The 27,434-nt window shown below is 37.3% G+C and overlaps 1 protein-coding gene across 1 annotated transcript in view; it reads right to left on the bottom strand.

Moving 5' to 3' along the window:
• RTF1 (RTF1 homolog, Paf1/RNA polymerase II complex component) overlaps positions 1–27,434 on the bottom strand; it is a 97,880-nt gene that overhangs the window by 54,448 nt on the left and 15,998 nt on the right. The window contains exon 3 of the mRNA XM_077127511.1: positions 2,427–2,574. Within this exon, the coding sequence (XP_076983626.1) occupies positions 2,427–2,574 (148 nt within the window). The remainder of the gene's footprint in view (positions 1–2,426; positions 2,575–27,434) is intronic.

Here is a 27,434-nt window from a genome sequence, read left to right as displayed (position 1 = left end):
TCAGAATACAGGGTAAAGGACGACAATGTCTATTTTAGAACTTCACCTACTATATGAGACCACCAAAGGAAGATGGGTTTATTTTGTTCAAAACCTAAGCTTTCTGTAGCACACAATCTAACTTGTCTGGATAGTTCATTTAAACAACCCAAACATATGGAGCCCAGAATGGGAACAAAAGCTTGTAATTCTGTATTACTTAATGTAATACCCAGATACATCCCAGAGGATGCTGGGCAGATAATTAAGAAGTACTGGTAAAGTCCCTTAAGGGACTGGAGAAAAAGTATGGAAGTATTAAACTTTCCCACCTGAAAAACCCCTGATACTTTCTCAAACACTAGAGACTCCCAAGTTAATGGGCCAGGCCCTCAATCGTGCTCTTACGAAACTTACTTCCATAGCGGAGAAGTTAAGCCTACCTATAACTACTAAGAGTTACTTCTAGAGAACCTCTTTCATTGCTCAGATGTGGCCAACTCTGCAAGTAAAATCCATTACCTCCCCACTACATGGGATATGATGTCTAGGGGCATGTCTCCCTAGCAACATGACTCTCAGGGATGAACCTGGCCCTGGTACCATGGGACAGACAATGCCTTATGGACCAAAAGGGGGAAAAGAAATGCAACAAAATAAGGAATCAGTGGCTAAGGGAGTTCAAACAGAATCAAGAGGCTATTTTGGAGGCTACTCTTATGTAAGCTTCAGCTAGATATTGCTAACTGCCATGGTTTGCCAAACCCCAACCAACATCATTCCTGTTAACCCAAAAGAACACTCAGGACTCTTTCTGAAATCTAACAAAAGTTGCAGGCGCTAAGTTTACTTCTCAGAAATCTAAAACCTTCAGATGGTTCCTAGTCCAGTTAAGTTCTGAAACCCAGAGGCGCCAGTCTCTTTAAGAATATCAACCATTCCATCCCCCTATCCCATAGTGTAGACATTCCTTTCAACACGAAAAAAATTAGAATGGGTATAATCCAAATACCCCTAAAGATTGGGAGAAGGATCAAAGGAGAAGGAGGAGTTAGGACATAACAAATGAGAAAGACTACTGAATCATTATATTGATTTTTGTTTTTTAGTCCCCAGTGTCTTGGAGCAGCTAGAAGAAAAAAACTGAAATTGTGAACTGTAACCTATTCCAAACTGTTCTGTAACTACTTCGTACAATATACTTTAAAATATATTGCTTTTTAGTATATATATTTCACAATAAAATATGTCTTTTTTTTTTTTTGCATGGGGAGGCACCAGGAATCAAACCCGGGTCTCCGGCATGGCAGGCGAGAACTCTACTTGCTGAGCTACCATGGCCCGTCCACAATAAAAAATGTTTTAAAAAAATGTGTTTTAACAGTCATTAAACTGATCAAAATTCCTAAAGATATTGGATATTGATAGGACAAAGAGTGGTATAGAAAAAGTCAGAATACATTATTAATAGGTATTAAGCTAAATCAGCAACTTAAGAATTGTGCTCGACTCAATTTGAGCTAATATTCACTAAAGCATGTGCTTAAAACCAGGTTAGGCCAATTCTGTACAAGGTGTTCATACACGTTATATTTGAAGGAAATTTAAAGTTCATCATTCTAATTCTAGAATAAGTTCACTTTTCAAACTAGTATTAATAAAAATTTCTGAAATTGGTTTCAAAAATTTTTTTTCTATTGAGTTTGTTAACTAGCCAAGGATTTCTGTCCTTAGACCAAATAAATAAAAGGTGAAGAGGCGGGCTGCGGTGGCTCAGCGGGCAAAGTGCTTGCCTGCTATGCCGGAGGACCTCGGTTCGATTCCCGGCCCCAGCCCATGTACCAAAAACGGAGAAACAGAATACAATAAAAACAAGAAAATGTTTAAAAGATGTTTCCCTTTCTTCCTTCCTTCCTTCCTTCTATCCTTCCTTCTCTCTGTCTTTCCTTTAAAAAAAAAAAAAAAAAAAAAAAGGTGAAGAGAAGGCATTCAGCTAACAGACTGGTCAGGGTAAAATGAGTTGATGCCTCATGAGCTCTACACCTAGATTTTAGGGGTCTTACCAACCCCTTGGAATTGCATGCATTTTCCTTGCTGTGTACGTATTCACAAAGGATCCATGAGCTTTAAAAATGCTCTAAATGCAGAGGTCTTCTTTTTTTTTAAACCATATGATCATTCCATTCTTGATATATAATCAATAACTCACAATATCATCACATAGTTGTATATTCATCATCATGATCATTTCTTAGAACATTTGCATCAATTCAGAAAAAGAAATAAAAAGAAAACAGAAAAAAATTCATACATACCATACTCCTTACCCCTCCCTTTCACTGATCACTAGCATTTCAATCAGAGGTCATTTTTTAAAGCAGGCACCTTCCCTCCCCATTTCTGCCTCTGCATCTTCAATCTGACAAGGTCTTGGCCACTTGGCTCACCTTCCTCAGGGGCCGAGCTCTCAGCTGAACTGTCTTTGTCTGAACTACCTGAGGAGGCAGTTTTGTTGGCCTGTTTTTTCATGGCTCCTTTCTTCTCTATTTTTCTCGCTTTTCCTTTCTTCTTATTTTTATTGCTCCCAAACGTCCACTACAAGGAAAAAAGAGAAAGGAAAACAATTAGGAATAGGGACATCATTGGAGAATGCTAGAAAATTAAAGGGTTGAATCTCTGCAGATCATGAAAATGATCACAAGAATCCCTATTTATTGGAGCTCAAAATAAATATACTTTATATAGAGAATGATATGTATTTTTGAGACCTTGGTTAAAACTTCCTAACATCTGCTTTCTTATTCTGTAGTTTCTTCGAGATAGTGAGATAATTTAAATCACCTTTAATATACATTTTAATCAATGTATTTTGTATGGTAGGGGTCACATTGCATTCTTTTTCCATGTGACCATCCCAATGTTGTAGCACCAATTTGTTCAATTTTTTTTTTGGGGGGGGGAGTGCATGGGCCAGGATCAATGTATTCTTTTTTTAACTTTTTTTATTGTATAATATAGCATATATACAAAGCAAAGAAAGAAAAAAGCAATAGTTTTCAAAGCACTCTTCAACAAGTAGTTACAGGACAGACCCCATAGTTTGTCATGGGCTACCATACTATCCTTTCAGATTTTTCCTTCTAGCTGCTTACAGCACTTTTTTAAAGAATTTGTCCATTCTAAATAGTTCATGTAAGAGAAATAATACAATATTTTTCATTTGTTTCTGGCTTATTTCACACAACATGATGTCTTCAAGGTTTATCTGTATTGTAACATGTACTATAGCACTTCATTTCCATTTTGCAGCTGAGTAATATTCCATTGTACGGACATACCACTTTTGCTTACCTATTCACCTGCTGATAGATAACTGGGTTGCTTCCACTTTGGGTTATTAGGAATATTGCTGTAATAAACAATTGTGTATAAATATCTGCCTGAGAGCCTGCTTTCAGTTCTTTTGGGTAAATACCTATTAATGGAATTGCCTGGTCATATAATAATTTTGTGTTTAACTTTCTTTTTTTCTTTTATTAATTAAAAAAAAATTAACTAACACAACATTTAAAAATCATTCCATTCTACATATGCAGTCAGTAATTCTTAATATCATCACATAGATGTGTGATCATCATTTCTTAGTACATTTGCATCAATTTAGGAAAAGAACTAGCAAAACAACAGAAAAAGATACAGAATGATAATATAGAGAAAAAAATAAAAAAATAATAAAAATAAAAAATAAAAAAATATATAAAAAAAGGAAAAAAAACAAAAAACAAAAACTATAGCTCAGATGCAGCTTCATTCAGTGTTTTAACATAATTACATTACAATCAGATAGTGTTGTGCTGTCCATTTTTGAGTTTTTGTATCTAGTTCTGTTGCACAGTCTGTAACCCTTCAGCTCCAATTACCCATTGTCTTACCCTGTTTCTAACTCCTGATGGTCTCTGTTACCAATGACATATTCCAAGTTTATTCTCGAATGTCGGTTCACATCAGTGGGACCATACAGTATTTGTCCTTTAGTTTTTGGCTAGTCTCACTCAGCATAATGTTCTCTAGGTCCATCCATGTTATTACATGCTTCATAAGTTTATCCTGTCTTAAAGCTGCATAATATTCCATCGTATGTATATACCACAGTTTGTTTAGCCACTCGTCTGTTGATGGACATTTTGGCTGTTTCCATCTCTTTGCAATTGTAAATAACGCTGCTATAAACATTGGTGTGCAAATGTCCGTTTGTGTCTTTGCCCTTAAGTCCTTTGAGTAGATGCCTAGCAATTGTATTGCTGGGTCATATGGCAATTCTATATTCAGTTTTTTAGAAATCGCCAAACTGCCTTTCACAGTGGTTGCACCATTTGACATTCCCACCAACAGTGGATAAGTGTGCCTCTTTCTCCGCATCCTCTCCAGCGCTTGTCATTTTCTGTTTTGTTGATAATGGCCATTCTGGTGGGTGTGAGATGATATCTGATTGTGGTTTTGATTTGCATTTCTCTAATGGCCAGGGACATTGAGCATCTCTTCGTGTGCCTTTTGGCCATTTGTATTTCCTCTTCTGAGAGGTGTCTGTTCATGTCTTTTTCCCATTTTGTAATTGGGTTGGCTGTCTTTTTGTTGTTGAGTTGAACAATCTCTTTATAAATTCTGGATACTAGACCTTTATCTGATATGTCGTTTCCAAATATTGTCTCCCATTGTGTAGGCTGTCTTTCTACTTTCTTGATGAAGTTCTTTGATGCACAAAAGTGTTTAATTTTGAGGCGCTCCCATTTATTTCTTTCTTTCTTCAGTGCTCTTGCTTTAGGTTTAAGGTCCATAAAACCGCCTCCAATTGTAAGTTTCATAAGATATCTCCCTATATTTTCCTCTAACTGTTTTATGGTCTTAGACCTAATGTTTAGATCTTTGATCCATTTTGAGTTAACTTTTGTATAGGGTGTGAGATACGGGTCCTCTTTCATTTTTTGCATATGGATATCCAGTTCTCTAGGCACCATTTATTGAAGAGACTGTTCAGTCCCACGTGAGTTGGCTTGACTACCTTATCAAAGATCAAATGTCCATAGATGAGAGGGTCTATATCTGAGCACTCTATTCGATTCCATTGGTCGATATATCTACCTTTATGCCAATACCATGCTGTTTTGACCACTGTGGCTTCATAATATGCCTTAAAGTCCGGCAGTGCGAGACCTCCAGCTTTGTTTTTTTTCTTCAAGATACTTTTAGCAATTCGGGGCACCCTGCCCTTCCAGATAAATTTGCTTATTGGTTTTCTATTTCCGAAAAATAAGTTGTTGGGATTTTGATTGGCATTGCATTGAATCTGTAAATCAATTTAGATAGGATTGACATCTTAACTATATTTAGTCTTCCAATCCATGAACACGGTATGCCCTTCCATCTATTTAGGTCTTCTGTGATTTCTTTTAACAGTTTTTTGTAGTTTTCTTTGTACAGGTTTTTTGTCTCTTTAGTTAAATTTATTCCTAGGTATTTTATTCTTTTAGTTGCAATTGTAAATGGAATTCGTTTCTTGATTTCCCCCTCAGCTTGTTCTTTGCTAGTGTATAGAAATGCTACAGATTTTTGAATGTTGATCTTGTAACCTGCTACTTTGCTGTACTCATTTATTAGCTCTAGTAGTTTTGTTGTGGATTTTTCCGGGTTTTCGACATATAGTATCATATCATCTGCAAACAGTGATAGTTTTACTTCTTCCTTTCCAATTTTGATGCCTTGTATTTCTTTTTCTTGTCTAATTACTCTGGCTAGAACCTCCAATACGATGTTGAATAATAGTGGTGATAGTGGACATTCTTGTCTTGTTCCTGATCTTAGGGGGAAAGTTTTCAATTTTTCCCCATTAAGGATGATATTAGCTGTGGGTTTTTCATGTATTCCCTCTATCATTTTAAGGAAGTTCCCTTGTATTCCTATCTTTTGAAGTGTTTTCAACAGGAAAGGATGTTGAATCTTGTCAAATGCCTTCTCTGCATCAATTGAGATGATCATGTGATTTTTCTGCTTTGATTTGTTGATGTGGTGTATTACATTAATTGATTTTCTTATGTTGAACCATCCTTGCATACCTGGGATGATCCTACTTGGTCATGATGTATAATTCTTTTAATGTGTTGTTGGATTCGATTTGCTAGAATTTTGTTGAGGATTTTTGCATCTATATTCATTAGAGAGATTGGTCTGTAGTTTTCTTTTTTTGTAATATCTTTGCCTGATTTTGGTATGAGGGTGATGTTGGCTTCATAGAAAGAATTAGGTAGCTTTCCCTCCACTTCGATTTTTTTGAAGCATTTGAGTAGAGTTGGTACTAGTTCTTTCTGGAATGTTTGGTAGAATTCACATGTGAAGTTGTCTGGTCCTAGACTTTTCTTTTTGGGAAGCTTTTGAATGACTGATTCAATTTCTTTGCTTGTGATTGGTTTGTTGAGGTCATCTATTTCTTCTTGAGTCAAAGTTGGTTATTCATGCCTTTCCAGGAACCTGTCCATTTCATCTAAATTGTTGTATTTATTAGCGTAAAGTTGTTCATAGTATTCTGTTATTACCTCCTTTATTTCTGTGAGGTCAGTGGTTATGTCTCCTCTTCCATTTCTGATCTTATTTATTTGCGTCCTCTCTCTTCTTCTTTTTGTCAATCTTGCTAAGGGCCCATCAATCTTATTGATTTTCTCATAGAACCAACTTCTGGTCTTATTGATTTTCTCTATTGTTTTCATGTTCTCAATTTCATCTCTAATCTTTGCTATTTCTTTCCTTTTGCTTGCTTTGGGGTTAGTTTGCTGTTCTTTCTCCAGCTCTTCCAAGTGGACAGTTAATTCCTGAATTTTTGCCTTCAGGAATTTATTTAGGGCAATAAATTTCCCTCTTAGCACTGCCTTTGCTGCGTCCCATAGGTTTTGATATGTTGTGTTTTCGTTTTCATTCACCTCGAGATATTTACTAATTTCTCTTGCAATTTCTTCCTTGACCCACTCGTTGTTTAAGAGTGTGTTGTTGAGCCTCTACGTATTTGTGAATTTTCTGGCACTCTGCCTATTATTGATTTCCAACTTCATTCCTTTATGATCCGAGAAAGTGTTGTGTATGATTTCAATCTTTTTGAATTTGTTAAGACTTGCTTTGTGACCCAGCATATGGTCTATCTTTGAGAATGATCCATGAGCACTTGAGAAAAAGCTGTATCCTGCGTTGTGGGGTGTAATGTCCTATAAATGTCTGTTAAGTCTAGCTCATTTATTGTAATACTCAAATTCTCCATTTCTTTATTGATCCTCTGTCTAGATGTTCTGTCCATTGATGAGAGTGGCGAATCGAACTCTCCAACTATTATGGTAGATGTGTCTATTTCCCTTTTCAGTGATTGCAGTGTATTCCTCACGTATTTTGGGGCATTCTGGTTCGGTGCGTAAATATTTATGATTGTTATGTCTTCTTGTTTAATTGTTCCTTTTATTAGTATATAGAGTCCTTCTTTGTCTCTTTTAACTGTTTTACATTTGAAGTCTAACTTGTTGGATATTAGTATAGCCACTCCTGCTATTTTCTGGTTGTTTTTGCATGAAATATCTTTTCCCAACCTTTCACTTTCAACCTATGTTTATCTTTGGGTCTAAGATGTGTTTCCTGTAGACAGCATATAGAAGGATCCTGTTTTTTAATCCATTCTGCCATTCTATGTCTTTTGATTGGGGAATTCAGTCCATTAACATTTAGTGTTATTATTGTTTGGATAATATTTTCCTCTACCATTTTGCCTTTTGTATTATATATATCATATCTGACTTTCCTTCTTTCTACACTCTTCTCCATACCTCTCTCTTCTGTCTTTTCGGTTCTGACTCTAGTGCTCCCTTTAGTATTTCTTGCAGAGCTGGTCTCTTGGTCACAAATTCTCTCAGTGACTTTATGTCTGAGAATGTTTTAATTTCTCCCTCATTTTTGAAGGACAATTTTGCTGGATATAGGAGTCTTGGTTGGCAGTTTTTCTCTTTTCGTAATTTAAATATATCATCCCACTGTCTCCTAGCCTCCATGGTTTCTGCTGAGAAATCTACACATAGTCTTATTCGGTTTCCCTTGTATGTGATGGGTTGTTTTTCTCTTGCTGCTTTCAAGATCCTCTCTTTCTCTTTGACCTCTGACATTCTAACTAGTAAGTGTCTTGGAGAACGCCTATTTGGGTCTATTCTCTTTGGGGTGCGCTGCACTTCTTGGATCTGTAATTTTAGGTCTTTCATAAGAGTTGGGAAATTTTCAGTGATAATTTCTTCCATTAGTTTTTCTCCTCCTTTTCCCTTCTCTTCTCCTTCTGGGACACCCACAACACGTATATTTGTGCGCTTCATATTATCATTCAATTCCCTGATCCCCCGCTCAAAATTTTCCATCCTTTTCCCTATAGTTTCTGTTTCTTTTTGGAATTCAGATGTTCCATCCTCCAGTTCACTAATTCTAGCCTCTGTCTCTTCAAATCTACCATTGTAGGTTTCCATTGTTTTTTCCATCTTTTCTACTTTGTCCTTCAATCCCATAAGTTCTGTGATTTGTTTTTTCAGACTTTCCATTTCTTCTTTTTGTTCAGCCCATGCCTTCTTCATGTCCTCCTTCAATTTATTGATTTGGTTTTTGAAGAGGTTTTCCATTTCTGTTCGTATATTCAGAATTAGTTGTCTCAGCTCCTGTATCTCATTTGAGCTATTGGTTTGTTCCTTTGATTGGGCCATATCTTCAATTTTCCTGGTGTGATCCATTATTTTTTGCTGACGTCTGGGCATTTAATCAGATTTCCCTGGGTGTGGGACCCAGCAGGTTGAAAGACTTTCCTGTGAAGTCTTTGGGCTCTGTTTTTCTTATTTTGCCCAGTATGTGGTGCTCGTCTGTCTGCGGGTTCCACCAGTAAAAGATGCTGTGGCTCCTTTAACTTTGGAAGACTCTTGCTGTGGGGGAGGGTTGCCAGCCAGCGCGGCTTGGGGGAGTGCCGATCCAAAGCTCCCAGCCGGCCCGGGAGGCTGCGTGTGTGGGGGGGGGCCCGGCCGCCGCGGCTTGGGGGAGTGCCTATCCAAAGCTCCCAGCCGGCCCGGGAGGCCGCGTGTGCGGGGGGGCGCCGGCTGCCGCGGCTTGGGGTAATGCTGATCCAAATCTCCTAGCCGGCCCGGGAAGCCACGCATGGGGGGGGGCGCCGGCCGCCGTGGCCTGGGGGAGGCTGCCGATCCAAAGTTCCCAGCCGGCCCGGGAAGCCACGTGTGTGGAAGGGGCTCCGGTTGCCAGCCTCTGCGGCCTGGGGGATCTTCGATCCAAATCTCTCAGCCGGACCGGGAAGCAGCGCGTGGGGAGGGCGCTGGCCGCCGCGGCTTGAGAAACCGCCAATCCAAATCTCCCAGCTGTCCCGGGAAGGAGGGAGGGAGGGGCTCTGGCCGCCAGCCGCCACTGCCCGGGGAAGTGCGCGCCTCTCGGGGACCTCACCGCAGCGGATTCACTTAGCCGGTTCAGCCGTTCCAGAATGGGGTACGCTGTATTTTTGTTCTCTGTCGTGGCTCCGGAAGCTGTTCTGTACTGTTTCTATTTCTTTAGTAGCTGTTCTGGAGGAGGAACTAAGACCCGCGTGTCTTACTAAGCCGCCATCTTCTCCGGAAGTCCTCTAGTCTGTGTTTAACTTTCTTAATTATCAAACAGTTTTCCACAGTGGCTGCACTATTTTACATTCCCACCAATAATGTACAAGAACCCTATTTCTTTGCATCCTCACCAAACTTGTTATTTTCAGCTTTTTAATAATAATGGTCCAAAGTTGGTGTGAAAGATAAATGTATTTTTGATGGCAAAACAAAGATATCGACTTCATGGCAAGTCAGCAAGTTATCTAAACTCAGTTGTAAGAGAAAAAAGCCTCTAATGTTTATCTGTGGCAGAAAGATCAGTAAGTGCTGAAGGTTAGTATGTCTGGGTTAGTATACAAAGGATAGTTTAATTCTGGAGGGGTCTCATAAAGTCTTCATATAAACCTTCTTATCAAGAGAAAGAAGCAGAAAGCACAGGAAGAAGGGAGGAGAGTAACTCTGTAGCATGGATGGTGGCACTGGTATCAACTTCAAGAAAGCAGAAGGTAAAGCTAGAGACCACTAAGTATATCTCAGTATATATGTATCTTTGTGAAAATCTGCATATTTTTAATTACAACATAATGTTTAAATTGGGTCAAACACAGGAGATCTCATATGCGTAAACATGAAGAACATGCAATTTGCATCATCAAAGTAACAGTCAGGCAATATATAATCACCTACCCTAAGGTCAAAAAAATCATGTTCATCAAGCATGTTAATGATAAAGCTATAAAAAAAAATCAAACAATAGTTTTGAGGGTTTTTTTTTTTTTTGCATGCTGTATGCTGGGGGTCACATTTCATTCTTTTTCCATGTGAATATTCTGTTATTGCAGCACCATTTGTTGAATTTTGGGGGGGGGGGGAGAGGGAGTGCCCATGGGCTGGGAATCGAACCCTGGGCTCCTGTATGGCAGGAGAAAAGTCTACCACTGAACTACCCTTACATCCCATACAGCTTTCTCTAATATACAAAGTCTACTTATTTACATTAGGCCACATTCCTTTGATATTTTAACTTATCAATATGGGAAAATAACTTCAGGTGAAAAACACTTTACTTGGGAACTTTTCTTTTATATAGTGTACAGAACACTCTCCATCTTGTCAGATTCACAGAATGAATTACAACTGGTAGTAACATAAAATTTCTATATCTAACACTTGTCAAAAACACAAAATCTTTGTACCTTCTATAATGGGGTCATAAATTAACCTCCTACTTCACAATAGCTAAGACCACAAGTAAATTTTATTTTGGGTCCTTTTTGGAGGTTTAGGGAGGAAGGATAGTGGTAGTTCTGAAGAGATTTCCACCTTAGAAACTTCCAATATGAGCTATTTTTGAAGAACTGCAGTCTGCAAGTTTAGCTTGAGAATACTGTGAAAGGGTTCTATTTTAACCTTCTGGTTTTCATTTTAATTTATTATTGGTTATTTTAATTGCCACTTTATTTTTTTATTTTTTATTTTTTGGCATGGACAGATTCCAAGAACTGAACCTGGTTCTCTGGAAGCCACTTTATTTTTGAACTGAAAAGCTAAGTAGAAGAGATAAGAGAAAATAAAACAGACACATGTTCTAGAATGACTTCTCTTTATAAGTGAATTTACTTTTCAAACTTTAATCTTTCAACATTTAGACAGAAGTCTAAGGCTTCTCTTTGCAAACTGAATTGTCAACCATTTCACATTTTAATCATTTAAGGAAGATAATTTTAAGGCCCGTTTGAAGGAAAGCCCAAAGAAGCAAAAGCGTTCAATGTCTTAGTTAACCAAACTAAAATATATTAACTTTTTATGCTAAAAGTACAAATATTACTAGAGTCAACAATGTATAAAACATTGTTCTGGATTTACTCTTGTTACAAGAAATAGTACAACAATGAATATAACAGAAACTCAGTATTTATTTATTGGTTATGAAAGTGGGCACACGAATCACATTTTCCAAACAGAGTCTCTTGGCCCTCTGTATTTCTAACCAATGAAAATAAGAATAGCTTGAGCACATAAAGGATCAGTTATCAGGATGACACATGTGTAACAGTGGCTAGGTCTGTTTTTGCCTACAGATTTGGATTTCTCATGTGCAACACAGCCAAACTCTGGACTATTTAGGAAAAATAAAAGAGTTCATGGAGGCATATGAGGTCACACAGGTAAATCCAACTCAGGTGGTTCTAGGAATCTATCTGACTTCCTTATCCTTCTACCCTATATCTATTTCATGCAAGTTCATGAAGCAAGTATTTCACTCACTTTTCAAAACTGTGTTACATACTAGTTTCGCAGAGCACTAGGTAAATATGCCGTGAAAATGGTACTTCTGACTCAAAAAAAGTGTATGGAAGTCAATGAAGCAAGTATTTCACTCAGTTCTCAAAACTGAGAGTTACATACTAATTTCACAAATCTGCCTCAGCCAGAGCCTAGCAAATGTATCTCATTTATATTTTATGTTTCTTGCAGTAAAGGGAAGGAATTAAGGAAAGGGTAAAAAACAGAAGAAAATAAGATGCTTTGGTTTAAAAGGGAAGCCTTCCTGGCTAAAGCTGAGAATGGGTAATCTCTCTTTCTTTTTTTAATTCCAGCAATTTTCAAAAGAGATGAGACGATAAAGCTACGCTACTTCACCTCTCATAAGGCTGCCTCAGTAGGGTCTGTCACTGCCTTGACCACCTATAAGAATGTGAGCCTCAAAGGAAACAGAATAAGAGAAGTTTACATATTATTTGTAAAAGTACATCAGAAACCATGAAGCTCTATATAATGCAAGTATGGCAGACTGAATTATATACCTCAATTAAGACATGTTCTTAGTTTTAATTCTCATTCCTGTGGGCATGAACCCACTGCAAATAGGACCTCTTGAGGATGTTTTTAGTTAAGGTGTAGCCTAAGTGAATGGGTGTGTCTGTGTGTGTGTGTTCTTAATCCAGAACTGAAGGACTTATAAAGAATGCCCAAAAGTCACAGAAGCCAGAATGGAGAGGACATTGCCATGTGACACAAGGCATGGATTTAAGTCATAGAATCTTAAGGACTGCCAGTGTTCAGCACCAGAATGTGCAGACTTCAGGAGAAGGCATCTCGATAATATCTTGATTGTGGACTTCTTTTCGCTTTAAAATTGTGAGTCAGTAGATTCCTACTGTTTTAACGCAAAACGAGCTTGTGGTGTTTGTGATGGAAGCTCAGGCAGCCTAAGTCAGCAATGTACTATTTTAAGACGGGAAAAGGAAATCAGAACTTCTGTGAGATTCTGCTTTCTTATCTGTGAAATAAGGGAGTCCAGATGGTCTCTAAGACCCCCTGGACTTTTAAACTTTTATGTTGTACTCAAAGCAATTATCAGAAGAGTTTTGACAACTGTCTGAACATGGAGACAAAAGCTTAAGTGAAAGAAATGATACCAGAAAGTGTAAAATATAACTAATATACAATTAATACTGCATTGCACGGTTTGGTAAGAAGTGACAGAATTTGTTATGAACAAGTTGGAGCAACTGATCCTTGAAAATGGCTTTATTATTTCAAATTCTTTGATGACACTTTAATAGTATTTAGATAACTGAGTTGCTATTGTATGGTTATCTACATAGTCAAGAACCAAGAAGTATACAAAAAGAAGGCTTATAAAGCAATCCAAATAACTGTCTCTAAGTTCAAGTATCAAAGCCGAGTACTCCAACCTAAACTGCCAGGTTCCCTGGTTTCCTACCCCCAGAACAAATGAGATTGGGGAACTAAGAAGTAGAGTACAAACTTTAAAACTATTTTGCATGAGGAAGAACAAAGGAATGTTAACGCAGGGTGCTGAAAACAGACGGTAATTAATATTTTAAAACTTTAACTTATGTGTGAGACTAAAGCAAAAAATGTTTATTTGGTATAAAATTTATATATTGACTAGTGCATTTCCTAATATAACTTATGTGGACAGCTTAATTGAACACCGTAAGTACATGGAACCTTGAGTAGGGCATGAGATTTTGTAGGTTTGTGCAGAGTGATGCCTTGATAAATCCCAGAAGGATTTGAACAGTAAATAAAAAAGTATTTGCAAAATCCCCTTGGGGGAATGGTGAGAAAGGGGGAAAATTCAACCTCCCCATGTGGAGAATTTTTGATATTCTCACAAGCAGTGTGGACAACCAAAGCAATAGGCTGAGCCCCCAATCTTGGGGTTTGTTCATATGAAACTTACCCCTGCAAAGGATAGGCTAAGCTTACTTAAAATTAAGCCTAAGAGTCACCCCCAGAGAACCTCTTTTGTTGCTTAGATGTGGCCTCTCTCTCTCTCTCTCTCTCTCTCTCTCTCTCTCGGGAACATGACTCCCAGGGGTATGAACCTTCCTGGCAACACGGGACAGAAATCCTAGAATGAGCTGGGACTCAGCACCAAGGGATTGAGAAAACCTTCTCGACCGAAAGGGGAATGAGACAAAATAAAGTGTCAATGGCTGACAGATTCCAAACAGAGCCGAGAGGTTATCCTGGAGGTTATTCTTATGCATTAAATAGGTATCACCTTTTAGTTAAGGCATAACAGAGAGGCTGGAGGGAAGTGCCTTAAAATGTAGAGCTGTGTTCCAGCAGCCATGTTTCTTGAAGATGACTGTATAATGATACAGCTTTCGCAATGTGACTGTGTCATTGTGAAAACCTTGTGTCTGATGCTTCTTTTATCTACCTCATGGACAGATGAGTAAAACATACGGATTAAAAATGAATATATAATAGCGGGGAACAAATGTTAAAACGAATTTAGTAGATTGAGTTGAGACAAGATTTTAATGGGGGTGGTTTTGGAAGTGGAGACACTGATATACTCTTTTAATGAGTTTTGATATAAAGAGGAACAAAGAAATAGCAACTTGAATGGAACATGGGGTCTAGGAGGGTTGCAAACAAGAATGATGCATAACTTTCTCATGTCAAAGATTATAATAATGCTGATAAGAATTTTCCATGATATATTTTTCTTATAAGGCCAGAATCACTTGATACTTTTTTCATTTGACCCTGTTGTCATTTGTACATAATAAATACTAAGATTTAGCAGCAGTTTAGAAAATGGATATTTTTATTGTTTCCCACCATTTGTTTGAGTGAATATCAACTAACAAAAAGCTAACACGGAAAGAAATGCCAGAATTTTCTCTGAAAGCCAGCCATAGTTTCTTTAAACTAACCAAAAAAAAAAAGCATTAGAGAATAGAAAATATTAGGAAATGCAGAAAATGAATGTAAACATACAGTTTCTTTTACATGTTGATGAGATAATATAAAAAAGAAAATTTATTTGATATTTTTATTTTAACTGACAAGATGAGATAATATGATGCTAATGTGAGATTTTGGAAACTGTTTCAAATAGGGTTAGCGAGAATGTTCTAAATAAAATAAATAATGGGTTGGAAAAAAAATTTGGTAGATTGAAATGTAGTGATCAGTGAAAGGGAGGGGTGAGGGGTATGGTATGTATGAACTTTTTTTCTGTTTACTTTTTATTTCTTTTTCTGAATTGATGCAAATGTTCTAAGAAATGATCATGATGATGAATATACAATTATGTGATAAAAAAGAATGTTCATACTGTATATTAATTGGTTTTATAATAAAAATTAAAAATATATAAATAAATTTAAAAATAGAGAAGTAGAGTACATTACTAAGAGACAAGACACTGGCCATTTCTACTTACAATGACAAAAGAAAAAGAAAAACTATAAAAAAAAGTACCACACAGCCATATAGCTTGATATTTTAGAAGGCATTATTTTACAACACAAGAACTACCATTCATAATTGTGACTTTAAATCGGCAAGAAAAGCTAATGGGGGTATGGTTTTCTATTTTACTCTCTTATTTTCTTTTCGAGTTTAGTTTCAGTTTTGGGATAGTTCATCTATGTGGAACACACTGTTCTGGAGTGGTTGGGTGTATGAAATTTTACTAAACCAATAAATGTACAGGAAAATATTAGTTGAAAAGTGACAGCCTTTATTAGAAGCATATGTTAATTATGTATTATCTGTATGGTAAAGCAGTTATAAAATACTCTTGGATATCTAGGCTTATTTACCTAAAAAAGCTGTTAGTAAATAAATTTGTAAGTTAAAGCTGCATCATTTTCAAAATGTTCTCCTCATCTTTTTCTTATAATAAAAATATTGGAGTCAGCCCATGACAACACTGAGTGTGAACAGTAGTACAACTAGATCAAAGTGGGACAACCCAAGAGATTGAAGGAAATAAAGTAGGAAAAAAATGGAGTGGGAGAAATGCAAAAAGAGATCAGAGTCTTTGAAGAGGCAAGTGGGGGCATAAAGCAACTAGGGAAGGCTGACATCATTTCCAGGGAAGAAACAGGTGTGACAAGTGCTGAACAACAGGGCTAGGTCAAATGCTTCTACTTCTCAAAAATGCTGAAGACGGGACTATACATGAAGCTTTTAAAAATAATCATTCTTACTTAGGCAGAGGGCATTAGAACGTACTTCAGCTATGTCCTTACTTTGCCTAATACAGTTATATTTAAATTTCAACAACAAAAAGTGTTTCTTTGGTATCCAACATGATGTTTAGTAGTAATACCAGGTGAAAATCTAGGCTTCCTTCAGTTGGAAGCTATATGTTTCTATATGCTGGGCCATGTTTCTAAAATGTACTCTGAACTACCTGATTCAGGACTTTATTTCTCCTAAAAAATAGATTTTTGGGAAGATGGTGGCTTAGTAAGACGCGCGGATCTTAGTTTCTTCTCCAGGACACCTACTAGGGGAGTAGAAACGATACAGAAAGCGCCCAAAGCCACAACAGAGATAAAAAAGACAGCGTACCCCATCCTGGAACGGCTGGCTGGCTGAGAGAAGCAGCTCGGGTGAGATCGCCGAGGCGCGCGGGCCTTACCGGGCGGGGTGGCAAGCGGCCGGAGTTACTCCCTTCCCCCTTCCCGGGCCGGCTGGGAGAATTGGAGAGGCGGTCCCCTGAAACCAAGGCGACTGGCGCCCACACCACGCGCAGCCCCCGGACCAACTGAGAGAATTGGATCGGAAACCCCCAGGCCGCGGAGAACGGTGACCCCGTGACTCCCGGGGAACGTGCACTCTCTCGGGCGGGCCGCTGCCGCTGGCGCCCTACCGCCACGCTTGTTGCCCAGGGCCGACTAGGAAATTCGGACGGGCTCTTTCCCTGGCTGCGGCGACCAGCAACCCTCCCTGCGTTCGGACACCCTCCCTGCGTTCGGACCCCGGGCCGGCTCAAGCCGCTTCGGCTAGTGAACCCCCAGGACGGCGAGAGTTTTCCAAAGTTTAAGGTCCCACAGCACCTTTTACTGGTGGGACCCGCAGACAAACGTGTGCCATGAGCGCCACCTACTGGGCAGGATAAGAAAAACAGAACCCAGAGATTTCACAGAAAAATATTACAACCTTGCTGGGTCCAACACCAAGAGAAATCTGAATAAATGCCCAGACGCCAGCAGCAGAAGATAACTGTCCACGCTCAAAAGATTGAGAATATGGCTCAGTCAAAGGAACAAACCAATAGCTCAAATGAAACACAAGAGCTGAGACAACTAATGCTGAATATACGAACAGAAATGGAAAACCTCTTCAAAAATGAAATCGATAAATTGAGGGAGGACATGAAGAGGACATGGGCTGAACATAAAGAAGAAATAGAAAAACTGAAAAAACAAATCGCAGAACTTATGGAAGTGAAGGATAAAGTAGCAAACATAGAAAAAATAATGGATAGCTACAATGATAGATTTAAAGAGACAGAAGATAGAATTAGTGATTTGGAGGATGGAACATCTGAATTCCAAAAACAAACAGAAACTATAGGGAAAAGAATGGAAAAATTTGAACAGGGTATCAGGGAACTCAAGGACAATATGAACCGCACAAATATACGTGTTGTGGGTGTCCCAGAAGGAGAAGAGAAGGGAAAAGGAGGAGAAAAACTAATGGAAGAAATTATCACTGAAAATTTCCCAACTCTTATGAAAGACCTAAAATTACAGATCCAAGAAGTGCAGCGCACCCCAAAGAGATTAGACCCAAATAGGCGTTCTCCAAGACACTTACTAGTTAGAATGTCAGAGGTCAAAGAGAAAGAGAAGATCTTGAAAGCAGCAAGACAAAAACAATCCATTACATACAAGGGAAACGCAATAAGACTTTGTGTAGATTTCTCAGCAGAAACCATGGAAGCTAGAAGACAGTGGGATGATATATTTAAAATACTAAAAGAGAAAAACTTCTTCTAAACCAATGCAAATGTACTAAGAAATGATGATCATGCATCTATGTGATGATGTTAAGAATTAATGATTGCATGTGTAGAATGGTATGATCTCTAAATGTTGGGTTAATTTCTTTTTTTCCGTTAATTAAAAAAAAAAAGAAAAAAGAGAAGGGATAATTGGAGATGAAGCGATACAGACTGTACAACGGGACTGGATATAAAAACTCAGAAATGGACAGCACAATACTACCCAATTGTAATGCAATTATGTTAAAACACTGAATGAAGCTGCATGTGAGGTATAGGTTTTTGTTTTTGTTTTTTTTGTTTTTTTTTCTTTCTATTATTGTTTTAATTCTTATTCTGTTGTCTTTTTATTTCTTTTTCTAAATCGATGCAAATGTACTAAGAAATGATGAATATGCAACTATGTGATGTTATTAAGAATTACTGATTGTACATGTAGATTGGAATGATTTCTAATTGTTTTGTTAATTCTTTTTTTAATTAATAAAAAAAAAAAATAGAAAAAAAAAAAAAAAAAAAAAAAAGAGAAAAACTGCCAACCAAGACTCCTATATCCAGCAAAATTATCCTTCAAAAATGAGGGAGAAATTAAAACATTCTCAGACAAAAAGTCACTGAAAGAATTTGTGACCAAGAGACCAGCTCTGCAAGAAATACTAAAGGGAGCACTAGAGTCAGATACAAAAAGACAGAAGAGAGAGATATGGAAAAGAGTGTAGAAAGAAGGAAAATCAGATATGATATATATAATACAAAAGGCAAAATGTTAGAGGAAAATATTATCCAAACAGTAATAACACTAAATGTCAATGGACTGAATTCCCCAATCAAAAGACATAGATTGGCAGAATGGATTAAAAAACAGGATCCTTCGATATGCTATCTACAGGAAACACATCTTAGACCCAAAGATAAACATAGGTTGAAAGTGAAAGGTTGGGAAAAGATATTTCATGCAAATAACAACCAGAAAAGAGCAGGAGTGGCTATACTAATATCCAACAAATTAGACTTCAAATGTAAAACAGTTAAAAGAGACAAAGAAGGACACTATATACTAATAAAAGGAACAATTAAACAAGAAGACATAACAATCATAAATATTTACGCACCGAACCAGAATGCCCCAAAATACGTGAGGAATACACTGCAAACACTGAAAAGGGAAATAGACTCATATACCATAATAGTTGGAGACTTCAACTCACCACTCTCATCAAGGGACAGAACATCTAGACAGAGGATCAACAAAGAAATAGAGAATCTGAATATTACTATAAATGAACTAGACTTAATAGACATTTATAGGACATTACATCCCACAACAGCAGGATACACCTTTTTCTCAAGTGCTCATGGATCATTCTCAAAGATAGACCATATGCTGGGTCACAAAGCAAGTCTCAACAAATTTAAAAAGATTGAAATCTTACACAACACTTTCTCGGACCATAAAGGAATGATGTTGGAAATCAATAATAGGCAGAGTGCCAGAAAATTCACAAATACGTGGAGGCTCAACAACACACTCCTAAACAACGACTGGGTCAAAGAAGAAATTGCAAGAGAAATTAGCAAATACCTCGAGGCGAATGAAAATGAAAACACAACATATCAAAACTTATGGGACGCAGCAAAGGCAGTGCTAAGAGGGAAATTTATTGCTCTAAATGCCTATATCAGAAAAGAAGAAAAGGCAAAAATTCAGGAATTAACTATCCATTTGAAAGAACTGGAGAAAGAACAGCAAGCTAACCCCAAAGCAAGCAAAAGGAAAGAAATAACAAAGATTAGAGCACAAATAAATGAAATTGAAAACATGAAAACAATAGAGAAAATCAATAAGGCCAGAAGTTGGTTCTATGAGAAAATCAATAAGATTGATGGGCCCTTAGCAAGATTGACAAAAAGAAGAAGAGAGAGGATGCAAATAAATAAGATCAGAAATGGAAGAGGAAACATAACTACTGACCTCACAGAAATAAAGGAGGTAATAACAGGATACTATGAACAACTTTACGCTAATAAATACAACAATTTAGAGGAAATGGACGGGTTCCTGGAAAGACATGAACAACCAACTTTGACTCAAGAAGACATAGATGACCTCAACAAACCAATCACAAGTAAAGAAATTGAATTAGTCATTCAAAAGCTTCCTAAAAAGAAAAGTCCAGGACCAGATGGCTTCACATGTGAATTCTACCAAACGTTCCAGAAAGAATTAGTACCAATTCTCTTCAAACTCTTCAAAAAAATCGAAGTGGAGGGAAAACTACCTAATTCATTCTATGAAGCCAACATCACCCTCATACCAAAACCAGGCAAAGATATTACAAGAAAAGAAAACTACAGACCAATCTCTCTAATGAATACAGATGCAAAAATCCTCAATAAAATTCTAGCAAATCGAATCCAACAACACATTAAAAGAATTATACATCATGACCAAGTAGGATTCATCCCAGGTATGCAAGGATGGTTCAACATAAGAAAATCAATTAATGTAATACACCATATCAACAAATCAAAGCAGAAAAATCACATGATCATCTCAATTGATGCAGAGAAGGCATTTGACAAGATTCGACATCCTTTCCTGTTGAAAACACTTCAAAAGATAGGAATACAAGGGAACTTCCTTAAAATGATAGAGGGAATATATGAAAAACCCACAGCTAATATCATCCTCAATGGGGAAAAATTGAAAACGTTCCCCCTAAGATCAGGAACAAGACAAGGATGTCCACTATCACCACTATTATTCAACATTGTGTTGGAGGTTCTAGCCAGAGCAATTAGACAAGAAAAAGAAATACAAGGCATCAAAATTGGAAAGGAAGAAGTAAAACTATCACTGTTTGCAGACGATATGATACTATACGTCGAAAACCCGGAAAAATCCACAACAAAACTACTAGAGCTAATAAATGAGTACAGCAAAGTAGCAGGTTACAAGATCAACATTCAAAAATCTGTAGCATTTCTATACACTAGTAATGAACAAGCTGAGGGGGAAATCAAGAAACGAATCCCATTTACAATTGCAACTAAAAGAATAAAATACCTAGGAATAAATTTAACTAAAGAGACAAAAAACCTATATAAAGAAAACTACAAAAAACTGCTAAAAGAAATCACAGAAGACCTAAATAGATGGAAGGGCATACCGTGTTCATGGATTGGAAGACTAAATATAGTTAAGATGTCAATCCTACCTAAATTGATTTACAGATTCAATGCAATACCAATCAAAATCCCAACAACTTATTTTTCAGAAATAGAAAAACCAATAAGCAAATTTATCTGGAAGGGCAGGGTGCCCCGAATTGCTAAAAACATCTTGAGGAAAAAAAACGAAGCTGGAGGTCTCGCGCTGCCTGACTTTAAGGCATATTATGAAGCCACAGTGGTCAAAACAGCATGGTATTGGCATAAAGATAGATATATCGACCAATGGAATCGAATAGAGTGCTCAGATATAGACCCTCTCATCTATGGACATTTGATCTTTGATAAGGCAGTCAAGCCAACTCACCTGGGACAGAGCAGTCTCTTCAATAAATGGTGCCTAGAGAACTGGATATCCATATGCAAAAGAATGAAAGAAGACCCATCTCTCACACCCTATACAAAAGTTAACTCAAAATGGATCAAAGATCTAAACATTAGGTCTAAGACCATAAAACAGTTAGAGGAAAATGTTGGGAGATATCTTATGGATCTTACAACTGGAGGCGGTTTTATGGACCTTAAACCTAAAGCAAGAGCACTGAAGAAGGAAATAAATAAATGGGAACTCCTCAAAATTAAACACTTTTGTGCATCAAAGAACTTCATCAAGAAAGTAGAAAGACAGCCTTCACAATGGGAGACAATATTTGGAAATGATATATCAGATAAAGGTCTAGTATCCAGAATTTATAAAGAGATTGTTCATCTCAACAACAAAAAGACAGCCAACCCAATTACAAAATGGGAAAAAGACTTGAACAGACACCTCTCAGAAGAGGAAATACGGATGGCCAAGAGGCACATGAAGAGATGCTCAATGTCCCTGGCCATTAGAGAAATGCAAATCAAAACCACAATGAGATATCATCTCACACCCACCAGAATGGCCATTATCAACAAAACAGAAAATGACAAGTGCTGGAGAGGATGCGGACAAAGAGGCACACTTATCCACTGTTGGTGGGAATGTCAAATGGTGCAACCACTGTGGAAGGCAGTTTGGCGGTTCCTCAAAAAGCTGAATATAGAATTGCCATACGACCCAGCAATACCATTGCTAGGTATCTACTCAAAGGACTTAAGGGCAAAGACACAAACGGACATTTGCACACCAATGTTTATAGCAGCGTTATTTACAATTGCAAAGAGATGGAAACAGCCAAAATCTCCATCAACAGAAGAGTGGCTAAACAAACTGTGGTATATACATACGATGGAATATTATGCAGCTTTAAGACAAGATAAACTTATGAACCATGTAATAACATGGATGGACCTAGAGAATATTATGCTGAGTGAATCCAGCCAAAAACTAAAGGACAAATACTGTATGGTCCCACTGATGTGAACGGACATTCGAGAATAAACTTGAAATATGTCATTGGTAACAGAGTTCAGCAGGAGTTAGAAACAGGGTAAGACAATGGGTAATTGAAGCTGAAGGGATACAGACTGTGCAACAGGACTAGATACAAAAACTCAAAAATGGACAGCACAATAATACCTAATTGTAAAGTAATCATGTTAAAACACTGAATGAAGCTGCATCTGAGCTATAGGTTTTTGTTTTGTTTTGTTTTGTTTTGTTTTGATTTTACTATTATTACTTTTATTTTTTTCTCTATATTAACATTCTATATCTTTTTCGGTTATGTTGCTAGTTCTTCTAAACCAATGCAAATGTACTAAGAAATGATGATCATGCATCTATGTGATGATGTTAAGAATTAATGATTGCATGTGTAGAATGGTATGATCTCTAAATGTTGGGTTAATTTCTTTTTTTCCGTTAATTAAAAAAAAAAAAAAAGAGAAGGGATAATTGGAGATGAAGGGATACAGACTGTACAACGGGACTGGATATAAAAACTCAGAAATGGACAGCACAATACTACCCAATTGTAATGCAATTATGTTAAAACACTGAATGAAGCTGCATGTGAGGTATAGGTTTTTGTTTTTGTTTTTTTTGTTTTTTTTTCTTTCTATTATTGTTTTAATTCTTATTCTGTTGTCTTTTTATTTCTTTTTCTAAATCGATGCAAATGTACTAAGAAATGATGAATATGCAACTATGTGATGTTATTAAGAATTACTGATTGTACATGTAGATTGGAATGATTTCTAATTGTTTTGTTAATTCTATTTTTAATTAATAAAAAAAAAATAGATTTTTTCATTTTGGCCATTTTTACTACATCTCATAAGCTCTCCTCCTCCTAACTTTGTTCTTTTTCCTTCCTTATCACTTTTGTTTGCACCCTTGGTATTCTTCTCTTATCAAATGCCTTTAGAGACAGGAAGTGACAGCACCAAAGTGTCCCATAAGAGCATTATGATGCATCTACTGAGGTGTACTTCCTGATTTCCCAGTGGTGGTTATTACAAACCTTATGGAAAGAGCCTCTGCTTCTTATTTTCATAATATTGATATTTCATTGAGAATATCAATGACAAAAACTCACTTACCCAAAATATACTTCTTTTTCATTAAACATAGTTTTCCCCCCTGCAAAGCTTCTATACATGAAATAAACAACTTATACCCTCCCTAACTGGACTTTATACTTAATGTCCAGTGCACCCACTTTTTTATAGATAGGAAACTTTCATAACTTCGCTCCATTTCCCCATCAATTAGCTAGATATCTTCTTGCTCCAAAATCAATGCCTGAGTCTCTCCACATAAACAATACCCATCAACCTTTAACTCAGTTAGCTAAACAATTTTCTCTCCTAGCAGATCTGAGGACTGAATATACTCCTTTCTACCTGTATTGACAGCTCTTTAACGATATTACATTTCAAACGAAGTGGTGGTGGAGGGAAACAGTTGGGAGACAAATTTGGAGAAACTCATAAGTAGCTTCTAGTAGAAATAGGCCCCATCTGACTGAGAATCTCTTTTTTTTTTTTTACATGGGCAGGCACCGGGAATCGAACCCCGGTCCTCGGGCATGGCAGGCAAGCACTCTTACCTGCTGAGCCACCATGGCCCCTGACTGAGAATCTTAACCAAATTTCTTAAAGACTTGTTTATAGATAATAAAGACACAATAGCCAAAGCAGAAATGGGAAGACATAGCAAATTATTTCCACATGTGATTTTTGCCCACAGAGCTATATAAATATTCATTATGACAGAAAAAAAAGGAGAGTTTCTCTCTCTCTCTCAAATTTTATATCCTAAAAGTCACTCACAAGTCCCCTATGCACTCTAAAATGAATCACGGCAGCCATAAATCTGAGTTCATAATACCACTGAGATCTCTAGTGGTTGGCAGGACTTTTTTTTTTTAATTGTGAAATATAACATATATACAAAAAAGCAATAAATTTCCAAGCACATTTTAAACAAGTAGTTATAGAACAGATTTTAAAGTTTGGTATGGGTTACAGTTCCATGATTTTTCATTTTTCTCTTCTAGCTGCTCCAAGACACTACAGACCAGCAGAAATATCAATATAATGATTCAGCAGTCATACTCATTTGTTAAATCCTATCTATTCTGTTACACTCTTCCTTCTCTTTAAATAACATATATACATAAAAGCAATACATTTCAAAGTACATTGCAACAATTAGTTGTAGAACAGATGTGAGTTTGGTATGGGTTACAATTCCATAATTTTAGATTTTTATTTCTAGCTGCTTTAAGGTACTGGAGGCCAAAAGAAATATCAGTATTATGATTCAGCACTCATACTCATTTGTTAAACCCTACCTTCTCTGTAAAACTCCACCATCACCTTTGATCTTTCTTCTATTCTTTAGGGGTATTTGGGCTATGCCCATTACAACTTTTTTATGTGGAAGAGGCTGTCAATAATATGGGTTAGAAGGATGGAACCAGTTTATGTTATAAAGGGGCTGGCCTATCTGCATTTCAGGACTTATCTGGTCCAGGGACCTATCTGGAAATTGTAGGTTTTGGAAAGTTACCCTAGTGCATGGAACATTTGTAGAATTTTACATAATGCCCTAGATATTCTTTAGGATTGGCAGGAATGGTTTTGGTTGGGGTTTGACAAGTTATGATAGGTAGCAATGTCTAACTGAAGCTTGCATAAGAGTAACTTCCAGGGTAGCCTCTTGACTCTGTTTGAACTCTCTCAGCCACTCATACCTTATTTGTTATACTTATTTTCCACCTTTTTGTCAGGATGGCATTGTTGATCCCACAGTGCCAGGGCCAGGCTCATCCCTGAGTCACCTCCCACACCGCGAGAGAGATGTTATGTCCCATGTAGCAGGGAGGGTAATGGTTTACTTGCAGAGTTGGGCTTAGAGAGAGAAAGGATACATCTGAGCGACAAAAGAGGTCCTCTGGAGGTGACTCTTAGGCATACCTATAGGTAGGTTAAGCTTTTCTGCTACATACATAAGCTTCACAAGAGCAAGACTCAAGAACAAGGGCCTGACCTTTTGATTTGGGGGTCCCTAATGTTTGACACAGTATCCAGGGTTTCCCTGATGGTAAAGTTTAATAGTTCCATAATTTTCTCCCATCCCTCAAGGGACTTTGTGGTTGGCAGGATTTTAAAAAATATATTTTAATAGTTTATTTCTTAACAACTATTATTTCAAAATAATAAAATATTCCCTCTAACTGTGCTAAGCTACAAGTTTGGGCTATAGAGTGATGATGCAGGTGAAAGAATAGGCACCGTTCAGAATGTCCATGGTATAGAGGCTAGTATTCCCAGTGGAGAAGGGAATGGGAAGACTGGAGTAAAGAGCTGCAACAAACCTGGGAGGTTGGGGGGCTGGCCCAGAGAGCAGCAGCTAGAACTAAAAATCTTGTTGTAGGGGAGAGTTACTCAGTCTTACTATCCCACCGGGCAGGGTGCAGCTTGCCTTTTAAGGACACTAATAGTTGGGTAGTCTTCTAAGGCAGGAACATTTTGATTTGTTTAACTAGCTGCCTTAAAAAGTGTGAATGGGACCAGTAAAAGTGTAATGGTTTTCCAGGCAGTAGCTCTCCCAGTGTCAGACTCCTCTAACATTGTGTAGTTGACACACAACTCTACCCTCCCAGTAGAAGCAGCTAAAGAAAATGAAGGGAGTTCCCTAGATTAACTGGATACTTAGGACTTTGACCCAATGACAGGAATGCGGAGAATGGAATACTTCAAAGGATAGTTAATTGCTTGTACCTTAAGAAATTGAAAGACCACAAGCATGTTATAAGGTATTTTAGAGACAACAAAGATTCAAATGTAACAGAATATTGGGAAGAAAAGCCCCACAGGAGCTGATTTCTACAATATGGAAAATAAAAGTAGCTGATGTAGGAACAGTGGGAAAGGGAATTATTTCAAGATTATCTTTTATGTCTATGCAATAAAAAAAGAAAAGAAAAACAAAAAAGCAAATTACTTCACAGACACCACTGCTTTCCCAACAGACTGGGTTATTCTGCCAATTTGAGAGGAATTCAAGTTTCTTCATTAAAAGTAAACAAAAGAATAAAACCCACATAATCACTACCTCTTGCTGTGGAAAGCAATTTTAGGTCTATTAAACGACTCAAGATTAAGGGAACACCATTCTAGCCAATGAGAATGTAATTGTTCCCAATTTGCATATGCAGAGAACTGGTAAATACCATTCTAGCTGTTAATTAAATTTCATTATAATAAAAAGCATTTTTTACTTTAGTGGAACTTTTAAAAAATAAGTAACACTGTTTAAATATTTTCCTAAACTGCAGTGTAAGAGATTAAACACAAAGGTGCTATCCAGTTGTTCTCCAGAAATAACTAAAGGGAAAAAAGTATTTTGAATCAAGTGAGGAACATGCAGGAATATTTTAAACACCTTTTCCCTCATCCACCTCTTCTGTTAAATTCCTAATCTTTTAGGGTCTTGCTTTGTTAGTGGGCCATTTTAGGAAGTCACCCTTAAATCAGACGATGAATAGTTGGATTTTCCCCTAGAAAGTTAACACCATCCTCTGAAAATGACAGACCACTTTTCCCAGAGAAAGTTTCTTGTTTCACTAAAGTATTTCCCACTAAAATATGGCATTGGGTAGAATTTCTTTTCTAACATGAAAGTGGGATATAAAAGAAGATGATTTAGAAAAAGAGAGAGAGATGATGACTAATGTGCCTCTTCTGCTTGCAATAAGGCTGAAAACAAGAGACTAAAGAATGGCCACAAATATCCTGCAGAGGCACCCACTAGGTGATGAGTGGAACAATGTAAAATGAACATGAGACTCCAAGAGCTTTCCTTACACAGTTTCAGAAACCGTCAGATACTCATCTGTCCCACACAGCTTAGG

Source organism: Tamandua tetradactyla, chromosome 14 (assembly GCF_023851605.1).
Source record: "Tamandua tetradactyla isolate mTamTet1 chromosome 14, mTamTet1.pri, whole genome shotgun sequence".
Taxonomy (NCBI): Eukaryota; Metazoa; Chordata; class Mammalia; order Pilosa; family Myrmecophagidae; genus Tamandua; species Tamandua tetradactyla.
Note: the sequence above shows the minus strand (reverse complement) of the source record. Positions and strands in the feature narration are given on the sequence as shown.